Source organism: Acyrthosiphon pisum, chromosome X (genome assembly GCF_005508785.2).
Source record: "Acyrthosiphon pisum isolate AL4f chromosome X, pea_aphid_22Mar2018_4r6ur, whole genome shotgun sequence".
NCBI classification, from domain to species: domain Eukaryota; kingdom Metazoa; phylum Arthropoda; class Insecta; order Hemiptera; family Aphididae; genus Acyrthosiphon; species Acyrthosiphon pisum.
The window spans coordinates 85506676-85525264 of NC_042493.1; the positions used below are offsets into that span (position 1 = coordinate 85506676).

Genomic DNA, 18589 nt, shown 5'->3' on the forward strand with positions numbered 1-18589 from the left:
TCGACAAAATAAAGCACATGAAAAATGATAGCGCAAAAAATAAATAAAATAATATTAAATTATTTAAAATGTTTCTATTTCATTATGACTCCAAATTACGCATAAAAAACACATTAATTATACTTTTTGAAATATTGAGTGTTAACTCTTAATAGAACCACTCTGTATTGTCTATGATGCCTTAACGACTTAACCACCCAAACTTTTTTTAACAAAGTACAACGTTTCGAACTCACAAAGATTTATATTTTTTAATACCAGAATACCTTTTTTTTTTTTTTTCCAGTTTTGAACCGACGGCGTCGCGGGAACAGCTTTCGCATTACTTCCGCGAGATAATAATACCAGAATACCTATTGAAATAAAATATGACCTTAATTTGTTTTATTTTTAAAAGAACCTAGACAGTTGCTGGGTGACATAAGTATATATATATGTAACAGTGGAAAAATGTTTTGACACTTAGGCGATAAAAATATTATTTAAAAAATAAAAATTGATTCTTTTAGGGGTCCACTTTTAATATATAGTTTTAAACTGAGTTCTAGACTCCAGTGCAAACTCATTACAATTGAAAAATGTTATGATTTAGTTTTCACGTATTATAAATGCCCCCAATGTTATATAATGCCCAAATAAAACCTTTTGATCAAATATAGCCTATGTGGCTATTTTGGATTTTACAAAAATAATTTCCAATTTAATATTCCTATTTTGATATGTTATATTAAGTTAAAATGTAGAATTTATTATTCTAAAGTTAATGGTAAACTAAAAACTTATGTGATACTATAATAACTAATATTACTAACATTATAATAATATAATGTGGTATTGCGACCAAGCGATGGATCAGAAATACGATGAAAGTTGCACTGGTGGGAGACATAAGCACCAAAATGAGATTTAAAAAAAAGTTGTCTCGTACGAAAGCACCAAAATTATAGATACCTGTGTGTTACTGTTAATAGATATTAAATAACAGATATTAAATGTAGAAATATTTATTAAATATTAACAAGTTATTATTGAAAATTTTTTATAAGATCGAAAAAATCAACCAATTTATTATAATTATAATTTATTAATTTCAATTATATTTATTGAAAATTTCTTATGAGATCGACATTTTTAAATAACGACTTATATAAAATATACATTTTGGCTCAAATGATATGTCATTTTTGCACCTTTGGCGCTTCTGTCATATGTTGGGTATAACAGATATAAAATATTAGATTGGCGCTTATGTTGTCTTACACATTTTGGCGCAAATGATATGTGCATTTTTATACCTTTGGCGCTTATGTCTTATAGCCCGGAAAAAGTCCAAGAATCAGGATTATTATGCAGGATGATTCGCCAAGAAATGTATTTATTTTTTATTATTAAAACTATTAAGTAAGGCATAGGTACTTAAAAATTCCAACTATCAGAATTTTAATAAATGTATTACTAAAGGATAAAAGCTGGATGGATTGAGGGGATGGGCATGCTTGATGAATCACTTTGAATATAATTACATACTAATTGTTCAGCTATATTTATTTGCAGCCTTGTTCTGACAACAGATCCGAGAATAATAATGATAAAGAATAAAGATATAACCATAATATATAGATAGTATAATACCACATAATATTTTATTTTATTGTTCAGCGTCATGGCCATTAATGCTATTCTACACTGCAATAAACTTAATATAATAATAATAATAAATAGTAAGACGTACTATATAATATATAATGCACGTTGTGTAAAAATTAAATTGTACAACAGTTGCAAATTTTAAATACCACCCAAACACAATACTAATGATAATGGTAATTATATGTTCAACAATAATAAGTAATAAAAAAATATAAAAATATAAAATTAAAATCATATTTATACAAACTGAGAAAATGTGCCTACCGCCTACGGTGAACAAATACGTAAAAATGTAAAATAATTACTAAAAAAAGAAAGATAGAATTAATGGTTACGGAAATCGTAGTAGTAATAAAAATATAATATCTATGTATAGGGAAAAATAAGAAACCAACGATAACATTTTAATTTGTTATGCTATAAATACATAAGTGATCCCAAGTTAAGTAGGCAATTGACCTTGGGTCAAATATAGTAGTTAACTTTTAGTACGTAACTCTGATGGTTTTTTTTTTTATTAATTGACTCGAAAAACTTTTAATAAATGTTAGGTAAATTTTTATTGTCACACCCGTTGAGTGACGTAAATTCAACATAACGCACGTCTTATCGGCGATCATTTTATTATGCGAGCGGCATCAAACGATAGCTCGGACATCGCTGATTGGCTATTTTGAGAGCTCCGATTGTGTAAAAGTCTGTAATTGCTGTTGCTTAAGTCTCCGTCCTCCGCGAAATGGGCCGAAGTTACCGCGTAAGTCGCATTCGTGGTGTAAACGTGCGGCGGACAATTATTGGATGTTTTTTGGACGTTACTGGTTGGCCAAAAGTTCCATATTCTCAACGATTCGTCGGAACTCGTCAAAGCTATATAATATCAAAACAATGATAAGTACCATTGTATATAAATATAAAGAAACAAAAGAATCGATGATGTATAACACCGCATTGTATATATTATTATAACAACCGGACACGTTCACTGTTCGATGACTATAGATTGTGTGATTGCATATTGTTTATTTATTGCTTCGGTCACGAAACAAAACTTAGAACGTTAGAAATACGATGCTGTTCTAAACCCACTATGGCACCATGTTAATATTTGTGTATCAGAAGTGAAGAAATTCTATTAGATAGATCAGTGGCGTAGCCAGGATTTTTTCTCGGGGGGGTAGATCAAATAGTGGACCACACGTGGATTGATATGACTTGATTTTTAATATGATTTAACGTGAAGACAGCTTGGTAATGAACGTGATAATGCGGTGTGATTAATACAATATATTTTATACCTATACGTTTTCCGTCCGGACTCCATGCGAAAAACAGTCCTCTATCCGTATGGCTACTGCTCAATGTCTCGACGATTCGATCCAGGGCGTGCATCACCACGACGCTGTTTTTTTCAACTAAAACGGGAGCGGAATATGCATTGTATCCTGTAAAAAAAAAAACCATTCAGAACCATGGTATAAATGAATATACCACAATACTATAGAGTCGAAACGTCAAATATATACGGAAATAATTGACGATGGATCTATTATCTATATCTGTGGAACACCGAGTGTTATTGTTAACGCCATATCGAAAATTAAAAACGATATCGAAGTGTTGTAAAGTAATGTTTTCATATTTGTATGCTGAAATTTGTTTACTTATCTATAAGTTTCTCGGTTCTTTACCGGGTGAACCCGTTTTTTAATATAATTTCGTAATAATCATGCAATACTATCTGCAATGATAACTATCACGGTTAAGTTGATCACTATTAAGTAACTTTTAACCATGGCTTGCATTTGAAAAAAAAATCCGTTTATATTATTTACAATTAAAACGTTATCCGAGTTTTGTATTTATCGTTATTTAGAACTAAACCGTTAGGTATACAAGTTTTGCGTTTATCGTTATTTAAAATAGGTAGTTAGGTAGTGTTAATACCTATTAAACTTAAAATTAATAACTAATGCAGGTAGGTAACGAGCCCGGATCGGAATATGGTAATCAATTCTTAAATTGTTTGCATGAAATAAATATTTCTATACGAAACCAATTGGTAGACCTTTTAAATAAATGGATTTTAAAATATTTGATTTTGCGTTATTTTTCGTTCAATGATATTCTATAAATTACGTTTTGCGTTATGTTTTGTTTAATGATAGGTATATAATATTGTTCTATGATAATATATTTTGTTAATCGTTTTGTATTGTTTTGCGGTATTTAATTATTTTTGATTATCGTTTTCCGTTATAATAATGTTTACAAATATCAATAGTTTTTTTTCAAATAGAGCGTTATTATAACGTTTGCAAGCCCTGCTTTGAACTATTATAGGTAATTAGCATATAGGTAACCAGGTAGGAATTTAAATATATCTAAAATTTATATTTTTCTTAAAATCTTATTATATACACATTTACATAAATATATACAGTGTGATCATGATGACACGATAAGTGGAATCACTTAATAACTATGTGCGGGCTTCATATATTTCAATTCTGCTTTTTTTGGCTAACTAATAAACATTATTATACACAATTTCAAATAATTAGACTATTTTTGTGATCAGTAAATTTTGCACGTTCGAACAATAATTTTTTTTTTTAGATGACGACCTATTTTTTACCACAAATTATTTTTTTTGTATTTTTTAATGAATTTTAGTGGTTGAATTTATTTTCTAAGTTAATAATGGCCGAGTTATATTAATTTAATTTTATGTTATTTGCATGGGTATAACAGATTATACGTAGTTTAAATAAAATACATATTTTCCAAATCGGTGGATAGGGATAGGTCATTTTTTAACTTAGAAAAGAAATTCAACCACTAAAATTCTTTTAAAAATAATTTGTGGTCAAAAATAAGTCAAACTATTAAAAAAAAAATTATTGTGCACATGCGCAAAATTAACTGTCACAAAAATAGTATAATTATTTGAAATTGTGTATAATAATGTTTACTAGTTAGCCAAAAAAGCAGAATTGAAATATACGAAGCCTGCACATAGTTATTGAGTGTTTCCGCTTATAGTGATCACAATAATGTATACATCCTACAAGGTTTTATTGTGTACTAAAAAAAGTGAAAATTATAATTTTATCATCAAATGTTGGTGCGCAAACCGACTACGCAACTATTATTTGTAGGTACGTTACCTAACCTACCGACCATCGTAACCCGTGCACGAAGGAGACACGCGTTCGAATAATATTATATTATATTACTTATAGGTACCTACTAACAATTATTATCGTTGTACTCACTGACATTGTACACGGTCGTGGCCGACAACAGAAGTTCGCCGGTCAGTCGGCTGAACGTCATCGAGTGCGTGTTGACGTGCATTATGTCCACCGTCGGACAGCAGTTGCTTGCGGTCTGTTCGACGCGCTTCAACACTTGTCCTTTGCAAGCGTTCGCCAACACAAACCACGACGGACACTTGCGATTGATGTACATCTGGGCACCGTCCTGTGGGACCGCTGTGACAGCGTAACACATCAGAGCGTGTTTCCACGGGTGCCAAGCGAAGGCCTATATTTAAACGTAACATAATAATATGATAATGATAAATACTATCTATAATAGGTTGGTACTCGTGTCAATATGTGATATTTTAAATGCGGGCATGATTGTGACGGTTATATTATATATAAATAGTCGATTAACGTTCGTATGGGTAACAGGTAGACTTAGGGCTAAACACTGGAAGGATCCTCCAATTCATCTTGCAGATAATGGGATGTCTGCGCAGACTCTCTCAGACTCGCGCGAAACACAGATAAAACGCACTAACTCGTGTTTTATGATTTTTAAATTATCTTAGAGTAAAATCGTCCATTATACAAAGTATAGAGGATAATAATTGGTTGAGGTTTTGACATATCACGAATATATTTTTCATTTGACTATTTTTAACTACCAAAACCTTTTTCAATTTTAAATTTGATAAATGTTGTAAAAAATCGCACTTTAAATGCTTGTAAAAAAATATTGCGCTTATATATTTTTAATATTTTCAACTTCTGTTGTATCAATATATCAGGAGCCTTTTATTAAATTTTCAAGCTTTTTGACTCAATGAATAACACTATTTATTGACAGCGTTTTGTATGGTGAGACCCCCTGAGCAGTAGAAAATACCTAACTTATATATACAAAAAATTGTTATTCAGGTATCTATAATGCCCTAAAAAGTGATAGTCATTAGTATATAAAAAAATAATATCAAGTGAGACTCAAGCACCCAAAATTCACTACATTGCATTATCTTGTACATTTGATATTGAGATAGCTAAATCATTGTTCATGAGTAATGACTAGGACTCAGAAGTTTATGACCTTGAAAACATTTAAAAAATGATCTAAAAAAATGCATAAATGACATAAAAATGACAAAAAAAGTCCTTAAAAAATTACAAAAATTAGTTTTAAATTAATAAAAATATATTTTTTAAATATTTTATGTTATTTTACTATAAAATTCAATACTAATCGAATATTAGAAAAATAATAAAATGTTAGTATAATAATATGCATTACAACACGACTACGACGAATGTAATCGGCGAGATAAAATCGGATAGGTGTAGGTCTATTAGTCCGTACCTATCTATTAGTATCTATTAGACCGTATTTATAAATTTTAAGTTATCGGCATAATTATCGACAAGACGTATCGTTAAAACGTCGAATCGCAGTTGTTATGAAACTTACTATAGTATATAATATAATATATTCGGGAGGCAATTCGTATAAAAATAATCCACGTTTTTGACTTTGGGAGTCAACTATAGTATTACGTGCCCAAAATAAGTCACTTAAAATTAAAAATATATACGATTAACCGTGTGAAGTTAGAATAATATATTTAATTCTGTATTACCTTTAAACTAATTGCTATATCATATAAATGCGACTTACAAAGAATCAAACAAATGCATGAACTTGCATTCCGAATTAAATCCTCAAGACCTATATGCGGCCGGTGCCCGAAAATTGTATACAGCTAAACGATAATTTTAAACGGCATTAAAAGTACCTACTAGAAACTCACAAAAAAATCTCGTCTCGGTATTGCCTATAACAATATTACAGTATTATTATATGCATACGACAAATCGCAGCAGACGATAAACGATTATAATATGATTTTGATTTATACCTTTATCAGCCATTTAGCGCGGCCATTCTGTTTACTGTCGTAACGGTCGGTCAAGGTTTCGGTCACGTTGATACTCGAATCTAAGCGCTGATCGTAGTGTGGGCACAACTCCAGCGGGTCTTCGATGCGCCAAACTTTCAACACGCATGACTGTTGCGAATGAGTGGCCACGGCCAAGTGACGACTCCATTTGTCCTGTGACACTTGCAGGCAGCTAATTACCGAATATTTTTCTATCCTGCGTATAATGCGCGTAGTGATCAATTTCTTTTGGGCGAAATCGTACCGGAAAAATGTCACTGTGGCCCTCGTGCAACCCCTGAAATACGCAAAACAACATGGGTAATAATAATAATATATGATGGTTGTCTTGTAGCCTATCTCTGACCTACAGTGTCAGCGTGCAACGAAATATAGTATTAAATAAGACGGTACATTTAAGAGGATTAAAATTTTTGATTCATTTTTGATTCATCCCGAAGTTAACTTAAAAACAACTTTTTCACTTTTTAGAAATTGAGCTCTCACAATCCGACAGAAATTAGATTTTTAAACTTAGAATATTGTATAAAATGTAAATAATATTTAAGTGGAAAAATTAATTTAAAAATGTAAGAAATTCGTTTTCAAGTAAATTTCATGACGAATATAAATTGGTTTTCAGAAATTTTATCGTATAAATAAGTTAGGTTTAAATAGATAATATTGTTAAAAAAAATTATGATTAATAACCACTTATTGCGTTATTGTGCGTGCATGTGCGGGCAGCTCCGCTATTATTTCTCTTACACACAATAACACTAACGATCACTTATATTACGCACAGATTTACACGATCCACATGCAAGTACTTAGATAATTTCCTATATGAACAGGGCCGTCTTTAGGGGGGCGAGCAGGGCCCAGGCCCTAGGCTTCTCGCTTTTTGCTTACATTTGGAGGCCCCGCGTTTGAAAAAAAATTGTAAAATTTGTTTAAAAATTGGTTAGGTATATGAACTTTTTATAAACAGTCTATATCAGATCCGCTTAAGATACTGTTTTATTTATATATGAGTATAATATATATAATATGACTTATAATTTAAAATAATTTAGAATAAACGTAGGCCCAACCCGGGGAGGTGTTCAAACAAAGATTTTGAGATTTAAGTTGGACATTTTTGTTTATAATTGGTTGCTATTGGAGATGGTCATGGGAGATATAAATAGTAGAAATTTGTATTTATTTATTGTTGGTTTCCATTGATTATTTGGGCAGATCAGATACAAATATGTATCAAATCAAATTTACGCACATTGTCTACCAAGGTGGCTGAGTTGCACTTATATAACCGTTCATCGGTATCCTTGATATGCTGTCGCACATTGTCCGCGATCCGACGTAGTCGGATTCCCTACCATGGTGGCTGATTTGCACTTACTGCAGCGAGTTACACCCAAAAGAAGTTGAACAATCACAATTTTTTTAAGGGTTGTCATTTTTACGGTTAACAATGTTCGCGGGATCAGCTGGTAAATATATATATTTTTTAATTGACATAGATAGTTAAATTGGTTGCATAAAAATTTTAAAATTACAAATTATGATTTTATTATTTAATATGATAGTATACTTATAATTTAACGTAATGTGGATTTTTTTAAACTGCATTTTTGAATAAAACAATATAATGAAAATGTTATAGAAATATATTGGCCATAGACTAGCATCTATTTAATATGTCAAGCTTATACAGGTAATGTTGTTAGCTATTCTACGAGTACGTTATTTTTATGTTAACTATTCAAATTTATTCATATTATATTATTATATATTTATCATAATTCATATTATAACTAACGTCACTAAAACATGACCGTTGGCCAACCAATCCATGACAATAATTCTGCATCCGTAAATCCATTGACAAGTGTCATCAGTTACACAACCACAACTCGATGTTTTTTGTTCATTATTTGTTTTGTCATTCGGTGCATTCAATAACCAAACCTGTGGACAATATGTCAATTGTCAATGTATAATAATAATATTATAACAAATTTCAAATTGTAGAATCGTAGAATTATATGAATTATCTATTTACATGTCAGCAAGGCTGGGCAAGTTAATGATAATTTTTAATTCAGTTATAAGTTAAGTTGATAGAAAACATTTAAAAAAATGTAATAGTTATCCTATTTTTTTTTTAACTCAGTTGAAATAAAAGTTATATAGACACTTAAAATTAACTTGTTAACTTAAATTAAGTTATTATTTTATTTTTTTAAATATATAAATAGACAGTAATATGGTTTAAAAATAATAAATAGCAAATTTTTATGCAATATGCATTATCAATAATTAACTTGTTATTCATTAAGTTTATTTTAATAAAAATCAATTAAGTTAAAAATTAGGTTGATGAAAATTAAACTTTAAAAAGTTAAAATTATGCCCAGGCTTGCATGTCAGTTATATTATAAGACAAATGTGCACATAGGTGGTGTATATTTATAATAATAATAAATAACTGATAAATATATATATAAGATATATATAATATATATAATTTATAAGATATAATAATAATAATATGCGTAAAAGTCACAAAGAATAATATTTTAATTTAAATTGTTATTCTTTGTTTATTTATATAATTTCGTCCAAATGTGCTGTAATAAAATAAACTAAATTTTATTTATTTAATGTTTACATTAAAGCTATTTGCACAACGAATACAAAGTGTGTTTATACTTGCAATTGTGAACGTAAATACATATTGCATGTATAAACATTTTTTTTTCAATTTAAAGCTGACAGTTTATTAGCTGTATAGTGTATACTGTATAGTTAGTAATTAATTAATAATATAAACAGGATGTGTATGACTAAAAAACAGCTAAAGCCAGACTGGCCCTAAAATCTATGAAGGATTATTAAAAATTAAATTACTTTTTTTTAAATTTTTTTTTTAATTGTTCGTGAAGCCCGGCAACTAAGGCCATAAGCTGTTTGTTTTTTGGTTTGTAGGGGAGAAATTGTAAGTTTGCAAACTAGTGTGTTTTTGGCAGATTTTTTATTGGGCATCAGTAGATATTTGCCATGCTCGGGTGGGGGATGGTGGCACTTATCTCCGGACACCTTGACTTGCCCGAAGAAAAATGCCACCCGCGGCCGGGTTCGAACCGGCGTCGGTGTACGTCGTAACCGAGCCTTAGTCCACTCGGCCACTCAGTCCCCTAAAAATTATTTTATATTATTATTACAAATGGAGATATAATTAAATTGCAACAAACTTTTATTATTAAATAATAATATAAACATCGATAAAAATATACCTAACTGTTAGTAATTTTAATTTCTAAACATAAACTTTAGTCTCCCTATACTGATATAGGTAGCTAGATACAAAACGTTGAGAAAAAAATAAAATTTATAATATAGGCACGAATAGGCATGTATCCAATAATCCAAACACATTTTCTTCTATAGATTAAAATATTATGGTATACAAAATTGACATAAAATATGTTTTAAAATTAAAGTTAAATTGTACTTAAACCATACAAAATGTACTGCATAATTGTAATAAAATTCATAAAAATACACTGGTAATGTTGGTGTCGAGTGAGCCACGTCATTGAAAAGGGCACTGTAATGGATTATGGATGTGTTTTATTTACGAAAATAAATTCTGAGCGGAGGCTTCAAATGTTCATAAAAAATATTTGTACAATTACATTCAAATTTTATGTTTTATAATTTTTATTATAATCAAAACGTATGCTTGTATACTCATAGTTATTATTCAATTTTAAAAACCATAGGTATGAATACTAAAATGTTTATACATTTTTAAAAATAAAATAATGTTGACAAATTTTTTCAAAATTGTTACTCCAAATGCTGATAAAAAAAATTACTTTGGATTTACCTACGCTAAATTTTTTAAGTGTAAGTATAAGTAAGTAATGTTATGTGTTATATTTTGTTTAATTATATGATTTTGTAACTTCAATTTTGTAAGCAAAAATTGTGCTTATATATTTTTTAGATTTTTATATCAATGTATAAAATACTTTGCGGCACTTTGTATTAAATGTTCAAGAACAAAAATTTAAATATTTTTTAATACCGTGAATAGCTAATTATAATATAATATTTGGTAAATATTTCTAATATCTACGCCCTATGGTTATTTTACCTCCAAAATAGATCAACGTTTCTACCAGAAACTACTCTCGAAGTTAAAGGTGGAAATGTTCTGCTCCAAAACGTGATGACAAATATAAATACTATTTTGAAGTTAACTAAAACTATGGATGTTAAATCAATTATAAAAAAACCTTTTTGTAGTACATAGCTCTTGTGAATTGCCATGTTTGATGTTATTCTGTACTAATTGATTATAGAAATAGTTGTACGCAAGAAAATTTAAAAATGAGGTTGCAGCAAACAAAAATAAATAAAATATTATATACCTAGGTCACATTTTACACTTATTTATAAACTCCATTTTCAGACGTTTCAATCAACGTGTATGTCACACAATTTCAAATTTATTTTTTCAGGCGTTATTTTCCTAAAGTTAATTTAAAAATTAAAGTTCAATGCCACTATTATTGGTAGGTAAGCTTTTCTTATTTCAAATAATAATTAAAAATATGATCAATATCGGATGATTCTATGAGACATGATGGTTTTTTCTGTAAAGTAACTTTTGATCGTTAAATCGGATTGATTTTATTTTTACATATGGCTATTATTGTATAGTCGCTGTGCAGCATAACTAAATATTGACAGCACTCTTACACCTTTATAAATATAGCTGACTTGACTTCGACTTGCTTAACAACAGTAAAGATATAAAAATGCTTGGGAGTAGTTATGCAAACAATAACATTATTACAATACTGCCCATTGGTTTTCATACATGCATGTCTCTACAGTGCACACCATGTGATGTTCCATATGTTTTTGTCATTAGGTATAAGTAAATTTTTTTATGTATCAAGTCCTTTTACACGAATAATTTCAACCCTCTCCCCACCCTAGAAATTTACCCGGAGAAACCCCTATACCTTTACGTGTCCAGTGTTCTTGATCGCGTTATTGATTCGCCGCGGTATCTGCTGGTAAGTATCGTCTGCAGACGCATTTATGGCCGGAGATCTATACGTCACGTCCGGGTCGTCCTGCTCTGATAAGAGTCGCTGATCACGTGCCGCGTACGCGTTCATTCGTTCTAAGAGCGACGAGTCGCCGAGACCTCCGTCACCCAACAAAATTCGTTCTAAGAGCGATGAGTCGCCGGGACCCGATGAATCACCCGATGAATCGAATGACGAGTCTTCACCCCTACCCACAGTGAACGAATATCCCAGTTTTTCGCCCTGCACGTCCCATTTCAGACAACCGATAGTGGTCTTCGTCGCGCCACCTTCGGTCTGCGTCGGGTCGTGCGCGTCCACCGCGGCGATCGTGTACTGGACGCTCTGTGTCTGGCTCGACCACAAGTGTATTGACGATTGAATGGCCGCCGTCAAGTAGCCCGTCGAACTCCAATCCAGTATCTTGGTCACTGCACAGTGTAATATAAAATATCATTCATTATTACTCATTAGCATACGGATAGATGAGATAATATAGAAACCAAAAAAAAAAATATTTCATACATTTTTAGATCAGCTTCCTCTGGAAGTATAGATATCTGCACAACTAACCTAATCTTAACCTAAAACCCTAAAACCCTACCCCCGCGTACGCCATTGTTAAATACCCAATCATTTCCGAAAAATTTGTATTTCGTATCGCCCGTATCATGATAGAACGTGCAGTGTTCGCGGTCGACAGTCGGCCGGATATTTCGGTCTTCGATTAACGATAACAATTTAAAATACTATGTTAAAGATTCGTAAGCAAATTTTTGACTAGTGGTATTATTATATATTTATATTGTTAAAAATAACAGTAATAATAATTTATATAAAAAAAAATAGTTTTAAATTTAAATTATTTCTATTTGGTGAATATTTTATTTTGCAAAAAAACAATGTGTAGGTACACCTGAGTGGAGCCCCCCAACATAAACATAGACGGGGGCGCACAGGGAAAATCCCTTTTTCCCTATGGGACTATCTACCCCTGGATGGATATACTAAACTTAAGACGACCAATAAAGTTGACGAAATAGTGAACGAAAATTAATGATTCAAGAGCCAACATTTTCAGAAAACAGAAAAACTATGAGGACATTTTAAAAATAATCTAGAAAACAAAAAAAAGAGAAAAACAAGAATCTTTAAGATAATCAGGATTTTGAAAGAATCGATTTCGTTTTTTTTGTTGTAAATAAAAAAAAAAAGCAGGTAAGTGGATGTCGCTCTGCTGTACAGTAGATTACAAGTGGGTCATTGTATAATGGTTGTATTAGACTTGAATTCAATGATATATAATATCATTGTATAAGAAAAACGATTCTGAGCGGAGACGGTTTGTCAGTCTGGATATTTTATATTTTGTTATTATTTATATTATCATGTAAGTTGAATTAATATTAAAATATTATAATTTTTTATTCGTTTCTATGGTGATAAACAAAGCGTTACAAATTAAAATCCCATTTTTAGCGTTTTTTTGTAATTTTCCGGTGGTTTTTCCCGTGGCATTAAATAACTATTAAGAAAATCGAAAAATGACCCCTTTAAAGTACCATATTGATTCAATTTGCTAAAAGATAAGGTACTATATGTTGAAATCGAAACACTCCTTCTGGAAGAAATTTTGTATACAGAATATAAAAATAAAAAAATGAAATAAAATAAAATAAACACCATTGTAAAAGCAATAGCTTCCTCACTCCGCTTAGAATCTAAAAATAAACACCATTGTAAAAACAATAGCTTCCACGCTCCGCTCAGAATCTAAAATAACTATAGAGACTTGACATTTTGATTAATATTCATAAGCTCATTTCCAAGATATGATACAAATTTAAAAATATTTTGGTTCTGTTTGAGCTATTTATAGACATTCGTATGTTTTACTAAATTAATTTTTAATGATAAAACGATTGTTTGTGACTAATTAAGATTGCAAATTTAAAAAAAAGATCCTCAAAAAGTTTTTTTATAGCGATGAAAAAGTGTTGAAAAAACAATTTCGTTATCAATTCAATGTATGTATTGATTTTACAATGATGTGTGTATTTTTTTATTTTTTGTGGATGTCATCATCTTTTAGGACAGTAAAAGTGCTTCGATTTTCTTCAACAGTATCTTTTCTGATAGGAAAGTGAATTTAGTTGGTCCTTTGGGGGGTCAAAAATTTTTCCAGTAGTTTTCAAAAGCGTCGTGAAAAACAAAAGAAAAATTAAGGAAAAATGGGAATTTTTACGCAAAAGCTGTTTTCGAGAAAATCGATTTTGGTTTTTGGTGTAACATTAAAACAAATTACCGTAGATACATGAAATTTTCAATGGCTGTTTATATTTCCATTTTCTATACATAATACAATTTTCAAAATATTTTGATTTGTTTTCAACTGTTTAGGGACATTTTCAGTTTCAAATTTTATTAGTTTTTTTTTCTATGAATGTTAATGAAACTTTATTTGTTGAGTAAAAATACTTGACAATTTAATAGAAGGCCCCTAATATATTGTTTCAAACATAGATAAAAAATATTAAAAATCCTTAGTCACAATTTTTTTTTTATAAGCATTTAAAGTTCAAAAATTGACAAAATATATAAAAATCACGAAAATTAGCAAATTATTTTTAGTTAAGAATTCGTAAAAATTTTCAATATTCTTCATAATATTGTCTATCTTTATCAAAAAAAAAAAAATATCTACGAAAAAGTCAAATTAAATTTTGATGAGCGTTTGAAATTCATATTTTTACAACATTTGATATTCGCTCGATTTCTCATGTGACGATTTTCTTATTTAATTGTAATTCAAAAACGAAGGACTGTAGATATTTAAAAATTTCACTGAATGTTAATATTTTCATTTATTAAACACCAAAACATTTTGAAAATATTTTGATTTTTTTTGAGCTGTTAACGGACATTCTTAGTTTTCAATTAGTTTATTTTTTTTTTCTATAAATATCAATAAAATGTTGTTTGTTGGGTAAAAAAGCGTGAAAATTTAATGCAAGGCTCCTGATATATTGTTACAATAGCAGTTGAAAAATATTAAAAATAAATAGGCACAATTTTTTTTATAAGCATTTAAAGATCGAATTTTGACAACATTTTTCAAATTTAAGATTCAATAATTATTTTGTAGTTAAAAGTTTATAAAATGGTCAACATTTATGTCTAAGGATTGAAAATTTAAAACAAGATTCCACGTAAGTAATTAATTCTGTTACCAAAAAATCTAAAAATACATAAGCACAGTTTATTTTTATACTCATTTTATGTTCGAATTTGGACGAAATTATATATTAAAATACCTAGAATAACTATTTTAGTTATTTTGTTGCGATTGTATAATATTATTCGTGGGTACCTACATGAAACTTCTAAAGTATACTATTATATATCTATGATAGTATCACGGTTTGTTGTTGATGTATAACGCGTTATAAGTACCTAATGAATATTGTGATATGATTAATTTGGAATTTATTATAGGTACCTATTATAGGTCAATTTTTTTTTAATACCATAGATAAGTATATAATATGACTTATACCTAGACTGACATACCGTCTCCACTCAAAATCATTTTTCTTATACAATGATATTATATCGTTGAATTCAAATTTAATACCATCTATTACACAGTGACCCACTTGTAATCTACTGGACAGCAGAGCGACATCCACTTACCCACCTTTTTTTTCAGTTTAAATTTCAAACGTTGACGTTTTTTGTCAAATTAATAAATATTCAATACTATTTTGTACTTCAAAGTTCAAACAATATATTTTAATTTTTATATCTTAGGTTTTAAAATTTAAAACAAGAGTTCTCATCACAAGAATTAAAAACAACGTTTAGCGCAAAGCCACATTAGTTTTTAATAGGGTTTGAATTTATGTTTTTGATAAAATCGTCAAAATCTTGTAAATTATTTAATAGACGTAAGGTTGTCAGACAGTCCCAGCTGGACAACTGGATTTCTTCATAGTCAGTGATTATAAATATTTTTATAAAAGGTCTTTAAAATACTTTATAGTCGTACCTAACTTAGATGATTTTATAAAAGACATGACTTATAATATATTGTAGTAACATAAATACATACTTTATATGACAATATGACATAATACTATCTTTTTTTCTATTTTTTCTTACAACGAATTATTTAGTGAAAATGTTTATACAATGTCAATCAGCTTATTTAATAAATTTGAATTATATTAATTTGTATATTTATATATATTTTTGTGTGGTACTTACTGTTTTATATAATTAGAAAAAAGAATTTGTTGGTATTTTTATTGTATTTTATCAAATAGGAACCATTTTATATGTACCTATACAATAATATTATTTATGAATTATAATGATACGCATACGTTAATTCTAAATTTTATAATATATGTTAAGTTAGCAGGTTAGCTAACCTCTATAGACTATTAAAAAGGTAGTCTAATTAAAATTAATGATTAAAAATAAAAATAGTAAGGTAAATAAATAGAATAAAATATATAACATCATATTAATCATATTTCAGCTATTTTCGTAATTTATTAAGTTGTATAGTTGTACAGTTCACATGTGATTATTTTTACATAATTGCCTAAAATTAATAACATAACACACATATGTAAATACTATATATTAGAATAGTATATTAGTGTATTACAATTTAAATTAAATTAAGTACCTACATTGTACATGATTGATTATATTCAAAGTATATACCTCACCGTGTCTATCTTATCGACTATGCTATACATACGTTAGTTCGATAACATTATAAATATCATTATAATTAATATTTAATATATATTATAGTATATACTATGCAATTGTACCTATATAGCAACATTTTTCAAAAGTATAGAATCAATGTAATTTAGTTACATATATAAATATATAATATTGGGCAACTAATTATTACACTATTGTATAGTAGGTATTACATACACTCGTTTTTATTATGTATTATTTGAGAAATGGATTTTCTTGCATTTGCATGTTTTATAACAAAATATATAGCAGAATATGCTGAAAATATGTTTTGCTATTCAAAATAATAAAAAATGTACACATTGCATTTTACCCATCTTTGCATATTTAGTGATTTTTAAAATTGTTTATATAATTTGGATAATTTTATGATATGTTAATAGTTTATTTTTTTTAATTTGGTACGTATTCCTCATAATATTGGTCATAGTTTCATATAAATGTATGCTCATTTTTCTTAATAATAATAAGTATACAACACCTACCAAATTTTATAATCAATAATATTTTATATTAGGTTCCTTCTTAACTCACGAAATTATTTCTTTTAGTATTTTTGTACACACATACAATTTGTCTCAAATGCTTATATTTTTATTATTTTTTCATTTGTATCATACATTTCAGGATATTTAGTCCATATATATCAATTATTACAAATTATATATTATTATAATTTTTATAGTATCCTATCTGATCGTCTGATTATGTGTGGTTACTATATTACCATTTTTAAGTTAACCTTTGTTCTAATCAATATTTAAATTTTTTTTTATATATATAAATATATAATTTATAGTTACTTGCCGCTACACATATTAGATTATACATAAAATTATTTTTATATTTTAACGCTGAAAATAAAAATTTGAAATTTTATTTAAATGTTTTTGGATATGTTAAAAAAAACCCCAATTTGTGAATTTGATTATAAGAACAATTTTGATAGTAAAAACATTTATCTAAATCAAGTAGTTTATTTTTTAGAATTTATTTAAATATTAATATTTTTTTGATTAAATAAATTTGGAACGTCATCACTTTTTTCAAAATATTTTTTTGGGAGCTTGTTGACATGAGTATATTTCTTAAATTATTTACTAATCATATAATTTAACATTTTTGTCATACGTTTAAGTAGCATCATTTTTTTTTCGTCAGTCTTTCTGTTACACCTTGTATACACACTACCCATAGGCGTAACTTGGGCAGTTTTTATGGGGGGGCAAACTTTATTTTATGCCAATATACCGTATACTTAAAAGTTAAAGATATTTGGAGACTAAATATACTTAATCAGTGGAAACTGGAAAGCATAACATAATAATATTATTATTTAAGCTAAATCTTTTTATTAATTTACAATTAAATTACACTATGGAAAAAGCTTGATAAGATGATGGTTTATTTAATAATAACATTCTGCATTTCTATATTGATTATAATGTATTACACTGTGCGTCTACCATATATTAATTATGGCTTATACAAATAATAACTTAAGTCATACACACAAACATAACAAAATAATAGAAAGTACCTCGAATTGTACAAAAAAGATATTAGAATAGTATATATACTAAATAGTATTATAGTAATATTTTAATGTAGTTATTCTACAACACTACCTACGCTCAAAGCTCAGACAGTCAAAGACAACAATGAATAGTGAAGAATACAAGATAAAGTGAACGTGTCGTGTCATATTGTTTTCAGTTGAAGTTCACAGACACAGTTATCACAAATAGGAAAACAGGCTTTAATTTTACCCTTAGATCATTATACTGTGGATGAATCTATAGCGTATTATACCAAATTTTATACAAAAAACTTTGCCAAGTCGCCGAAA

The 18589-nt window shown here is 28.6% G+C and overlaps 1 protein-coding gene across 2 annotated transcripts in view; it reads right to left on the minus strand.

The window, feature by feature from the left end:
* Nucleotides 1–1617: 1617 nt before the first annotated feature.
* LOC100575309 overlaps nucleotides 1618–18589 on the minus strand; it is an 18961-nt gene continuing 1989 nt past the window's right edge. The window contains exons 3-8 of one of the 2 annotated variants that reach the window (XM_003244161.4): nucleotides 11890–12389; nucleotides 8670–8818; nucleotides 6827–7145; nucleotides 4926–5196; nucleotides 2946–3092; nucleotides 1618–2517 (exon numbers count right to left, since the gene is read on the minus strand). In XM_003244161.4, the coding sequence (XP_003244209.1) occupies nucleotides 2267–2517; nucleotides 2946–3092; nucleotides 4926–5196; nucleotides 6827–7145; nucleotides 8670–8818; nucleotides 11890–12389 (1637 nt within the window). In that variant the 3' untranslated portion in view covers nucleotides 1618–2266. Of the gene's footprint in view, nucleotides 2518–2945; nucleotides 3093–4925; nucleotides 5197–6826; nucleotides 7146–8669; nucleotides 8819–11889; nucleotides 12390–18589 lie in introns of those variants that run through there. The other variant, XM_016804008.2, reaches the window with a different exon arrangement.